The 12,537-nt window shown below is 37.0% G+C and overlaps 1 protein-coding gene across 6 annotated transcripts in view; it reads right to left on the reverse strand.

The window, feature by feature from the left end:
• LOC306857181 (protein ECT2-like) overlaps positions 1-12,167 on the reverse strand; it is a 32,314-nt gene extending 20,147 nt beyond the window's left edge. For 3 of the 6 annotated variants that reach the window (XM_079396960.1, XM_079396962.1, XM_079396961.1), the window contains exons 1-11: positions 11,873-12,167; positions 11,268-11,457; positions 10,999-11,078; positions 7,230-7,412; positions 5,752-5,841; positions 5,554-5,664; positions 4,083-4,156; positions 2,071-2,201; positions 1,715-1,830; positions 1,347-1,409; positions 1-66 (exon numbers count right to left, since the gene is read on the reverse strand). The exon at positions 1-66 is cut by the window's left edge and continues 157 nt beyond it. In XM_079396960.1, the coding sequence (XP_079253086.1) occupies positions 1-66; positions 1,347-1,409; positions 1,715-1,830; positions 2,071-2,201; positions 4,083-4,156; positions 5,554-5,664; positions 5,752-5,841; positions 7,230-7,412; positions 10,999-11,078; positions 11,268-11,400 (1,047 nt within the window). In that variant the 5' untranslated portion in view covers positions 11,401-11,457; positions 11,873-12,167. Of the gene's footprint in view, positions 67-1,346; positions 1,410-1,714; positions 1,831-2,070; positions 2,202-4,082; positions 4,157-5,553; positions 5,665-5,751; positions 5,842-6,255; positions 6,302-7,229; positions 7,413-10,983; positions 11,079-11,267; positions 11,458-11,872 lie in introns of those variants that run through there. The other 3 variants (XM_079396964.1, XM_079396963.1, XM_079396959.1) reach the window with 2 other exon arrangements.
• Between the last annotated feature and the right edge of the window lie 370 nt (positions 12,168-12,537).

Here is a 12,537-nt window from a genome sequence, read left to right on the forward strand (position 1 = left end):
CCGGCCACTGTTGGGTGTCATGAGAGACAACAGAGACACAGCCGCCTTCATCGCAGGACTCTCCGGCTGAGAGGAAGACATGGTGACAAAAGATATGAGTGGATTGCTTTTTATGAAGCTGTAAAATTATTATTTTTTTTTACTAAATCTGACCATAAATTCAACTGTATTCAGAAAACCAACTACTGACAAAAAACAGATTATTATTATTAGTGAGGAAATTACGTAGGGAACAATTTGGATAAAAAAAGAAAAATCCTATTTTCATCTTTAAATCATTCTTTTAAACCTTTCACTTGGTCTAAACTTGTGAGTTTCTTCTATTGAGCACGAAAGAAGATATTTTGAAGAATATTCTATGGTAGTCAATGGCAACCGTCAACTGTTTGGTTCGCAACATTCTTCAAAATATCTTTCATACTCAACATGTGAGTTTTCAAAGAAGTGGAGCATAAGTAAACAACAGCATTTTCCCTTTTATGAAGTGCAACATGTGATACTTTTTAAACTATATTTAAAGGTGGGGTATGTATTTTTTCAAAACCGCTTTAGAAAACTGAGTCGGGGGCAGAGTACCAAAACAAACTTGTAGCCAATCAGCAGTAAGGGGCGTGTCTACTCATGACGAGGAGAGAGCGCTCAGTGCACATGACGGACATTAGCCGAGCGACTAAATAAAAAATATCAAAAGAGGAAACCGTCTGCAGAACAAAAGACGACACACCGTGTCTACACCGGACGCGACAGTTATTCTGTCACAGTCTGTCTACACTGGACGCGACAAAGCGACCGTTTAAAATCATTTGAAATTTGTGTCAATATGGGGATTTGTCATGTCGCGGCATCCAGTGTAGACAACATCACTGATTATAATGAGTTCTGAAGTGTTTTGTCATGCCGCGCCGCTCGCGTCCAGTGCAGACAAGGTGTTACGATAAGGCAAGAAGTAGGACCCGTGTAAATATCGGATCAACTTTCCAGCGCGGGAGAGAACTCAGAGCTGAAAGGCCTGCGATCGGGCACCGGGGTTGCTTTGTTTCTTCTCGATAGTTGAGTAACATTGGTTTTGCTTTGTTTCACAGAACTAATCGTTGCCGTACGTATGTGTGGGGCGGATCTAACAAAATAGGGGCGAGATCCTTTTGGGGTAGGGGCGTGTTTGTTTTGGTGATTTCAAATATCTACACTGGCTTCCAGAAATCACTTACCCCATCTTTAAGGAACAAGGTCCATAATTTTTCTTTTGTAATTAAAATAAGTTTTGCATTATTATGAAAAAAAAAAAAAAAAAAAAAAAAAGGTTTACTTCTGCAACCCAAATGCTGTAATTTTCTTGGTTTCCTCACCTTTTCGTAAGAGTACATGGTTTCCCCAGCACGGGCGTCCATTTGTATACTGCCCCAAAACCACTGCAGAAAGACACAGAATGAGAAATAAAATGAGAAGTTAATGCATTCATTTAAAATACTTCAGATGAACCTTTTTTTGAGACCTTTAAATACATACTGATGCATTTGTGATTGTAACTGAACTACTAAAACTCCTGACGTGTGCCAAAAAAAGACTCCCACTCCTTGCAACCTACCAGACACCGGACTACAGACAGGAAGCAGTGTAAAATAACAGTGGTTTATTGAAACACTTATTAAAGATCCACACGAAGCCAAGTGTGTTTCTGTGTGTTAGCTTGTGAGACTTGAAGTCAAGTTCATACCTCCTGCTTCACTACATAGAGTCTTTTGGAGGGAGTAAAGGGCAGTTCTTTAATGGAGATCTCCTCAACTACCAAATGGGTGCACCTTTCATCACCCACCGCCTGGAACCGTCCACCTGGACAAAACAAGCAGCACACGCTCCTTTAAAAATCCCCCTCAAGCAGAAGTCAGGGGTCATTTGCTTTAACAGAGAAGGTCTAGCAATAAAATACAGAAGTATATCCTGGGGTGAACATCTCAGATTAATCAGAGTGAATAGCTTTGGTTAATCAAATTATTTGAGCAGAGGTTTTTTTTTAAATTTCGAAACATGAAACATTTCAGAAAGGACACCCGATACATGAGAGTTCAGTACCATGTTTCTGTGTCCTCTCCTCCATGTTGGTTCTCTCCTCTTCAGAGAAGCCCAGAAAGCTCAGCACGCAATCCTGGAACGGAGGGACTTTAAACTCTGTGCGGAACTCCTCGTTGCCTGCATGGAAATTACTAAAGCAAAATAAATCAATCAATCATCAGACACACTAGAAGACCAAAATATCCAAAATATATATATAGTTTGGGGAGTTTCTGAAAACAATTCTGACTAATAAATTTGAGCAGTGTAATTTTGCTTCGTTACAGTTTTTCAAAATATATTATTTAGTGTTATTGCTAAAAATACAAACAGCAAACTTTTTAACACCCAATTATGAACCCCTTGGGAGGAGGCCACTTTGTATAATACAAAGACGGTTACATATTTTCATGTTTACAGATGCGTTTATACAGCAAAATATTATTAACTTAATATTAGTCAACTTTATTATTAGTTAATATTTGCATTCATAATATTGCTGTTTGCAAATTAAATTATTGGGTAAATTAAAACATTATTTAAATCAGAGCGAATTTGAAAATACAGATTTTGTGTTCGATGCATACACAATTGAAATTACTCTAAAAATATAATTATAATAATAATTATAAATTTTGTAAAGCTTATGGTGGATCCCCTAGGAAAATGGATCCCAAACTTTTTGACTCCAAAGCCCGCCTTTGTCCAAGACAATACTGACAATATTAGAGCTGCTAATACATACCGGTACATTTGCTGTAATAAAAATAAACTAAAAAAGATTTAATGTTAGACATCTATAATTTTAGTGATTAAACGTTTTAATTAAGACTGTTAATATAACTGCATTTAAATAATTTTAAGACTGAGGCCCTCATTTAAGTCAGATCCCATTTTAAAAAAGCCCTAACATTAAACCATAACCAAATAGATATCTGGCTTTTTCAAGGTTTCTGCAGGTTTTAAAATTTAAAGAACACGAGCTGTATTAGCACCGCTTCAAAGTAGGAAAATACAACTTTCAACTGATCTCCATTACTTTTACAAAAAAATAGCTTTAGGCTTGAATACCTCTGCTTCCAACCACTAGAATCTGAAAATAACTTTTATTGTACTTTCTGATATCCCTACAAAACAAACTGATAGTCTTCCTTAACATATGTCTTGTTTTCTTCTTAAATCAAGATAAATTTACTTGAAAATCTTGTTGTCCGTCAAAATAAAGTGAGTTTATGAGGAAAAACAAAAACATTTATCAGTGGACTTAGAAAAAACAACAATTCAAAGGGAAATTAAGTTTTCATACCCCGATTACAGATATATCCTCATCCTTTTTTTAAACTCAATTTTCTTCAATTTCTCTGAAAACAAGACTTCATATCTTCATTTTGCAAGTAAGCGTATCTTGATTTAAAGATGTTTAGATATTTGTATTGGAAAACGACAAATACTGATGAAGACAGTATTATTTTTTATTTTAGAATAGACTTTCTGCTCTGATTTAATACCTTTTAAAGGCCTTAATCTGTGAACGGGTGAATTAAGACTTTAAGACTTGCTGAAACTCTGTTGTTGGTCAACAATAACCAATAGCCTGTGCAATGATGGTAACATCATTCAAAAAAGAGCCATTTCATTTTACAATTTTTCCCCCCTGCAGAATAACGTGCACTGATGCACCATGCACAATAAGACCAGAAACAAGGACAGTACAAGGTCAATTTTGATTTCGATTTGACTAAGTCTGTCTCCATCAAGTCTGATGAGTGCAGAGGGGACGAGAATGAAAGAAAAATGGCTTCAGTCAACAGTGGCAGGTCATTAATGTGAAAGGTCAGGTTCAGTGTTCAATACATGTGTGGAAAATGTCACAACCCGAGTGCAGCGGAAACCATTTTTAATATGGAAGCGGAGAGGCGTGTGCACCAGCGGCTGGACATTTCATCCTCATCATTCACAGTTTTTACTCCTCTACACTCAAACAGCGAGGGGGATTGACGCAAGGGGTAGTTTTATGCCTCACACTATCTTACATGTCATCTCTGTGCTCCCATGCCTTGTGTATCCACTCAGGGGTGAGGATAGGTGTGCCCATGCAGACTGCCAGCTAAAAAGAAAAAGAGAAAAAACAGTGAATTGCATCTGGAGGGAAGAGATCCTCTCACCAAAGCCTGGTCCATGCATTATGCATGAGACTAATGAATGATTCAGCCCAATTCAGCATGCTGTGAGGAGAGATACATGAGAACGGTTTTAATCAAAACCTCTCTAAATAACACAGACACGTCAGCTGCAGACAGTAGACCCCGTTACGGAGAGCACACCTGGGGTTGGAGGAACCACCAGGAAAACAGCCATCACTGACTAAAAGACAAAAAGACTCCTCATCTAGACTGATTTTTAAGAATTAATATATTAATGAGAAAATAAAGGTCAATCATTTAACAGTTTTGGTGACTGACTTTTCTCAAACACAGAAGACTACAAAGGTTTCTGGGATTCGAAAGTGATATATTATATATATATGCCCCTAAACACTATATTAAAACAAACTTGATCAGGCTATATATATATATATATATATATATATATATATATATATATATATATATATATATATATATATATATATATATATATATATAGTCAGATTTTGGATTTTTGCGCTCCGGTATTTGTTTTCAAAGATCCGGCATTAACAAGTGCAGATCGTGACAGTGCGCGCATGCATACGAGACAGAGCGATTGTTTATGTATGTATTTGGAGCATGATTTGTATATTATGTATTGGTCCTGCGCATCGCTCTTTTGTTGATTTTGATTGCTTCCATTGTCCTCATTTGTAAGTCGCTTTGGATAAAAACTTCTGCTAAATGACTAAATGTAAATGTTTACTTTTATACACTCGCAATAAAAATAACATTTATATTTTTTGTAATCAAGCAAACAAACAGGATGCACGTTCTGTCATCTCGGTTTCCTTTCCGTGAACTTGTTCGAGGATCGCCACGCCTCACATTTGTTTTATATCTGTTAATTATTTATGCCAGATATAGTTTGCATATTTATACCTTTTATATATAGATTATGATTGCATTTTATTTTTATGGAAACTAATTTCGTTATTTTTATTGTAACTTAGGCCTATACATTTCCTTAAATCATCCTGGCGACCCATTTTTGACCCAGGGTTTGAAAACGGTATAGTTAGGTCCATGCAGTAACTTGTGAATGATGCTCTAGTTGTGGCATCACCGTTTAGTGACGTCATTGAATGTTCCGGGAAAACTGAAGTTGTATTGTCCGTGTCGGTGACGCCGCCTTTTAACTGCTGATTTGGATCCGGCAAGGGTTCTCTGGGTTCAGGCTCCATCCCGAGCTCGGAGCCCTCCCTCCGGACAGCACGCTAACTAATTCCTCAATCATATTATTGTGCAAACTCGTGAAACACAAAAATCAGTAGCTAGTAAGGAAGATGTATACATGGATGCAGTGGATACATACCCGGTACTTTTCACCATGTGTGGAACGGGCGATGAGGTGTGTGACTTTAGTGCTGTCGAAGTCTTTTCGGATGATGCCACCCATGTGATGGACGAGATTTACCAGGGTAACCTGAAGAAAAGCACAGTTAGAGCAAGTAATCTGACAGTGATACTATGGGCTGTTTTTGAGTCAGACGGGTGGACGTGCAGAACTCACCACTTCATCTTTTTTACGGAATCCAGTGAAGCAGAGAGACAAGTTGATCATGGTCATAGAGTAGAGAGGCCTGGAGGAGAACGGCAGAGGCTATAGACGAGGACATGGAGAATATCATTAATATACATCAAATCAGAGCAAAAATCTGAGAATGTACATCACAAACAGACTGAAATCATCAGATCCAGAATATGCCACAAGAAGGTTTATCAATCAAAACAGAAGGTCATTTGCATATAGAAGTTTTAAAGGTACAGTAGCAGAAATGCATTACAGCCAATGTTCCCTCTCAGCAGACACTTAGCCTATAGTAAATTATTTTTAATACAGAAAAAATATTTTAAATAAATGCAATGAAGTTTCTATTCAGCAAAGAAAAATAAATAAATAAATACAATTTAAAAAAGCATAAACAGTTTTTATGGCATATTAAAATGATAAAAAAAAATTAAATTTAAAGGAATAGTTCACCCAAAAGTGAAAATTAAGTCATTATTTACTCACCCTTGTGTTGTTCTAATGCTGTACACCAGTCTTCCTTTTTCAGACTACAAAAGGAGATTTTATTTAATTATTTTATTAATCTTGATTTTTCACAACGTGTGCTGTTCCTGGGTGAGCTGAAAGTGAACAGCGGCGCCAATAGTCTAACGAACGTGAACAAACCGACAGCCAAGTCAGGATATTCAATGCTTTTGCATCTTTTTCAAAAGCTTGATGCCATTATACGGACAAGCGTGAGCTGGACTTTTTTTTAAGGGCATACAGCATATTAGAAGAACATAAGGGTGAGTAAATGATTATCATTTATGAGTACTATCCCTTTAAAACTGTTGCCTGCCAGTGTATATATTATTTTATTTCTTGTATTATTTTTTATAATACATTTGCAGATTAGCAATTAAGTATTTTAAATGAATATACGCATGACTAAAAATCATATGTATACAAAAATACCATTATTCATGAAAAATATATACATTTTTCTTTACAGTTAGTGTGTGTGTGCGTGCATGTATATGAATACCATGCGTGACTTCTCACAAAGCAAGACTATGTACAGTGGCAGCTAAGCTGTGCACAAGATTTAACAACAATAAGACAAGCCTTCATTTCTCACTGGTGTGGAGTGCTGTGTAGTCGTATCTATATTCTAGTGTTCATCAGACTTAATCTTTCTGTCTGGTACCAATCGCTGGCCAGCCAAGTGTTCATTTCACTTTGGAATATCTGAGGGAGTCAAGCAGACACTCCTGCGTACACTCAGATAAGCCAGCGACATTTTTCAGGCTTTACAGGAGCAATCAAAGCTGCTTACGAATCAGTTTCAGTTGGAAAAACAACTTTATTTCAACAGGCTTTTACTCAACCCGTGACGGCATAGTAGCATCAAACACTTTCACCGCCTCAGGGAGAAAAAAACCTGTGAGATGGCTGTGATTCGGTGTGTGCTTGTGTTGTTTAAATTCAGGTCTTACCTCTCCCTTGCTGGCGCAGTGCATAACGGCAGGAGGCCCCAGGATACGGTTGTCATTCTTGTACAGGAAGCTGTATTCGGGAGCCAGGAAGTCTTTCAACACAAACACCGTCTCGAACTCGCAGTTCTCACCGTCACCAAAATCTCTGACATTGTCAGTCTTGATATAGGGGGTGTTTATATCCTAATAGGGATGATGAGAAAGATTCATAACTAACATGAAGATGACAATGAGAAAATCAATAAACACATTAGCTGGATTGTGATTAGTATTTCACTCCTTTTCAGAGATCTCTCTTTTGGTAAAAGATCTCAGAGATGTTAAAATGTTCTGACAGATGATACGCTGGAGAAAGACAGAAGTCATTTGTCCAATGTAGAGTGTCAGTTCAGGACGGTTGACACAGGACAGTTAGACGATACAGTATGAAACGAATCACATTGTATCCGCCACTATAGGATATTTACTTGTACATGTACGTGTTAATCTTTTTTTTTTTTTTTAATACTAAGAGTTCTGAAGCCAAACAAAATTAGTACATTTGACATACAGTGGGGAAAAAAATTATTTGATCCCTTGCTTATCACCGTTCTCATGATCATTGAAACTCCACGAGGTGAGATCTTGCATGGAGCCCCAATCCGAGGGAGATTGACAGTTATTTTGTGTTTCTTCTATTTGTGAATAATCGCACAAACTGTTATCACCTTCTCACCAAGCTGCTTGGCGATGGTCTTGTAGCCCATTCCAGCCTTGTGTAGGTCTACAATCTTGTCCCTGACATCCTTGAACAGCACTTTGGTCTTGGCCATGGTGGAGAGTTTGGAATCTGATTGCTTCTGTGGACAGATGTCTCTTATACAGGTAACAAACTGAGATTAGGAGCACTCCCTTTAAGAGATTGCTCCTAATTTCAGCTCCTTACCTGTATGAAAGACACCTGGGAGCCAGAAACATTGCTGATTGACTATTTGCCTCATTAAAACGCAAATCAATTTATAAAAAAACTGTTAAATGTGTTTTTCTGGATTTTTTGTTGTTATTCTGTCTCTTACTGTTCAAATAAACCTACCATTAAAATTATAGACTGATCATTTCTTTGTCAGTGGGTAAATGTACAAAATCAGCAGGGGATCAAATATTTTTTTCGCCCACTGTATATTAAAAATTTTAAATGTTATTTGTTTTTAATTTATATTTAAAAGAAGTTGATACTTTTATTCAGTTAAGGACAACGGAGACAGTAAAGACATTTATAAGGTTACAAACTATTTCCCTACAAAAGAGATGCTGTTTTTTTATTCTCCATCAAAAATATCAGTTTTCCACAAAATTAAGCAGCAAAGCTATTATCAACATAAATGAGAAATGTTTCTTTAGCAGCAAATCAGCATATAAGAAGGTGAACATACGAAAGAATATGTCTGCTGTGAACAGCCTGTTAAGTTTAGTTTTTTTTAAAAGGAACTGAAGGGAGATTTGTTAGTTCGGAAATTTCCAATAATCCTCTCATTTGATTATTATTGTCTTTTAAATTACTTTTCTGTGACTTACCTGTATGTGAAAATAAAGATTAAAAGAAAATCAAACATGAAACTAAAACAGGGGTTAATCACCAAAGGGTTGATTACATAACTGATTGAATTATGGTAATTCTTAATTCAATGGATTAAAGGCCACCTGCTGGACAAACACAGAACAAGTTGTTAGAACTTAGCCCAGACCACCCGTGTGAGAGACTTTGATATTAAACAGCACAGTGCCACACCGAATCCCCCCTTAAAACACCATGCTGCAAATCCCCTGGTGCTCTCAAGCATGCAAAGATTCCAGGTGCCAAGACGTACCATATTGACTATAGATTTGATCAATTTCTCACGCGCCTCTGTGCCCGGCTGCCCTTCTTTAATCTTTACCACAGGGACTTCCATTATTGTGATAGCCTGTAAAAATGAAGAACTGACGTCAACCTAGCAACCCAAAGCCTAAATTTCCAAGGCAGGAGGGCCTTACAACCCGTCAGAACAGAGATGAGAACTTCAAACAAATGTCAAGAAAAGTCCAGGAGGAAGTTCTGCTATGTTAAGTTGCGTAAGAGCAGGGAGAACAGATTACTAAAAGAAGCAGCTACATCTGAAGTCTTCTCACATCGTGTCAAGGGCAAAGAGAGGAGACTTTGAGGAACATCCCCATCCTCCCCTGAGCACTACATGAGATGTTTTCATCCCAAATTAACACACATTTAACCTTATTTGTCAAGCTCTGACCCTAAATGCCACATCACTGACCTGCGTTCCCTCCTAACGCAACTGTCAGAGCAAGTGAAGTAACATTTATAACCTTTCTTTCATCCGTTAACTCCCAACAGCCACATACCACATGTCAGTGTAAGAATGTGGAGTAAAATGTTCATCAGCATTGAATCCAGCTCATAATCAAAGAGAACACAGTCCTCAAAAGCTGCTTTTCAAGCTACTGACACTCTTGGCCAAATTCTGCATCTGTTCTGGACTCAAACAGCTTAATCAGATATTGCATAAAATGAAACAAAGACCTTCTAAATGTCTACTGTTGTATAATCATCATAAAAACACACAAAGCATAATAAGACAAAGGAGAAAAATAAGTAAAATGTCACTGAGAATTTTTGTGACAAGTGGCATTTCAAGGAGCCTGATTCAATGATTTATCACTGCATGACAAAAACAAATAAATTAATTAAAAATAGCAAAACAACTCCATTGTCATAGGCACATATTTTTAGTTATAATTTACCCACTATTAGCGGGTGCTATAGCAACTGCTAAAATGAATACACTACAGTCAGATTTTGGGGTCAGTAGGAGTTTTTAGGGGGGGGGGGTTATTCAGAAAGCATGCATGAAATCGATCAAAAGTAAAGACTTTTATCTTGTTACAAAACTACTTTAAATAAAAGATATTCTTTTGAACTTTTGATTCAATATCACGGTTTCCACAAAGATATTAAGTTATAATTGCTCAACATAATTAGCATATCAGAGTGATTTCTGAGGAATCATATGACTCTGAAGACTGGAGTAATGATGCTGAAAATTCACAGGTGAAAAAAAACACTAAAATATTCAAACAGAAAATTATTATTTGACTTAAATATTTCACAATTATGTTTTCACTGTATTTTTGATCAAATAAATGCAGCCTTGGTGAGCAAAAATATCTGAAATTGTACAGAGCCCAAAATATTTAACGGTAGAAAAATGTCACTGATTAAAGTTTACCCGAGCTACAAAAATATTGGCAGTCAAGGACAGAAGCGATTCAGATTCATACGGTTTTATTATATATTTATTTTTAATGCCATGTCCGCAGCAAGACTAAATAAAGGCGAAAACAGAATAAATAATAAAAGTCATAGAATTAACAAGAAGCTAAGACATTTACGGTTAATTAAACTACTATTTAATTTTAAGAACACACAAGCAAGCAGACATACAAATGCTCTAGACCATCCTTAAAATTCAGTTAAAAATAGTTTCAGTCAGGCAAATGGAAGGAGTTCCTTTGTATCTAGTCTACTAAGCTGAGCAACACAAAAAGACTTCCTTCCTGTTAGCAAACTGATTATTTTTAATCAGATTAGAAGATTTTGAAACCTTTCTTCTCCAGCTGAACTCACAATGAACTTGAAATACTTCAGAAGGGTCTGATATATTATTTTAACACATGTAGCTCATCTTGCCTCAGTAGAAAGCTCAATCTATATAAACTCAACTCTCTTCTGTGGTACCTGAAGAGCTTTCTCGAGTTCTGCAATGTTGCCGGCCTCCCCCACCAACACCACTCTGGTCTCAACTTTGGGCAATACATCTGGAAAAAAAAAAGTTACAAAAAAAAAGTTACAATAGGCCACAGGCAAAGGTGAACCTCTATGGAAATAGACTAAATAGAGTGAGAGAAAATAACCTCTTTTGTTATGTTTGTGCTCAGTAAAACGGTCCACCCTATGGAAATGTCAGTTGATATAAGGTTGATGGAGATGGAGGGCGGTTCACTTACCCTCTGACTCGTCTGCGTGTAGACCCATGAAAAATAGCTCCTTTGAGGTCTCAGCCATCCGGGAGTCGTATACAGAGGAGTCCACCAGCAGGCTGCGGCCCGGCCCTAAAGTAACTATGCTGCTGTCAGCCATGGTGCTGTGACAAGGGGTGGCGACCCAGTCCTGTCCAGAATATCAAAAGCTGGCGGCCTGACAGAAAAGAGTGAACAAGGGCGGCACAGAAATAAGAAACCAACATTTGAGTTCCTAAGAGGGAATTATGAAGGTTAAAGGGAGGAGAGAATAAATATACATATTAAATATATACCAAAATTGATCAGAGTTTATTCTTTAAGGTCTTTTGCAGCTGCATAAATGCAGTGAATAGTTAATCTGAGTGCAACATTACATTTATAAAAAGCAGTTGCAGTTCATTAACGTCCAAATGAGAAACAACATATTAAATGCATGAATTAGAACGCATATTTTAACAGGTAATGAAATAAAGCATCAAATATTGTAAAGATCTGTCAGGGATTTAGAGAGTCATGTGGTGACAGCTGCAACTTCTAAACAAAATAAATTCTTGTATTTAGAATTAAGCAGATGCACGATGAAAACTCACCGTATGAAAATGAGATAGGTCCAGATATGTGCTGGAAAGGCTTTGATGAAGAAGAAACAGAGTTCAGCTGGCTGCTGAACCAGCTGGGCAATCTGGGTTAGCCGAACAATTGATTCAAACTAAAACGTACGTACGTAATTATTATTATGATCGCAATGGCACGTAAAGTTTGTCTAAGGAGCAAAATAAAACGATTAAGTTAGGAAAACACGTTTTGATAGAATTGTATGCCCATTGTATGCGGTGGCTCCGTTCAACTCGCTCACTGAATTCAAAAAAGCACGCAAACGTGAGAGCCCAACGCTGATTGGCTGAGAGTGAAGAGCTCGGCGGAAGTTCTAAAGCGACGCCTCTGATTGGCTGGTGAATTCAAACAGCGATGCACGCTTTGGAGTCTGCGGCTCTGTCCGTGAATCAGACACGTTTTAGTTAACTGTATTTAACGTTATGATTAAAACACAACATACTGATGTAAACACAATACTGCAATGCGACTCATAAAACATCCAGGAAAAAGTTACACGCGAACTAAATGAGAATGTTTAACAAATAAAAATAGACACTTATTGTTCGTCGTCAACTTCTCCATTATTGTAAATTGTCATTAATATAATATAATACAATAATGGGTTTTCAAAAGTATTAGTATTATAATTTATTATATT

This window comes from Barbus barbus (genome assembly GCF_936440315.1).
Source record: "Barbus barbus genome assembly, chromosome: 37".
In the NCBI taxonomy this organism is placed as follows: Eukaryota; Metazoa; Chordata; class Actinopteri; order Cypriniformes; family Cyprinidae; genus Barbus; species Barbus barbus.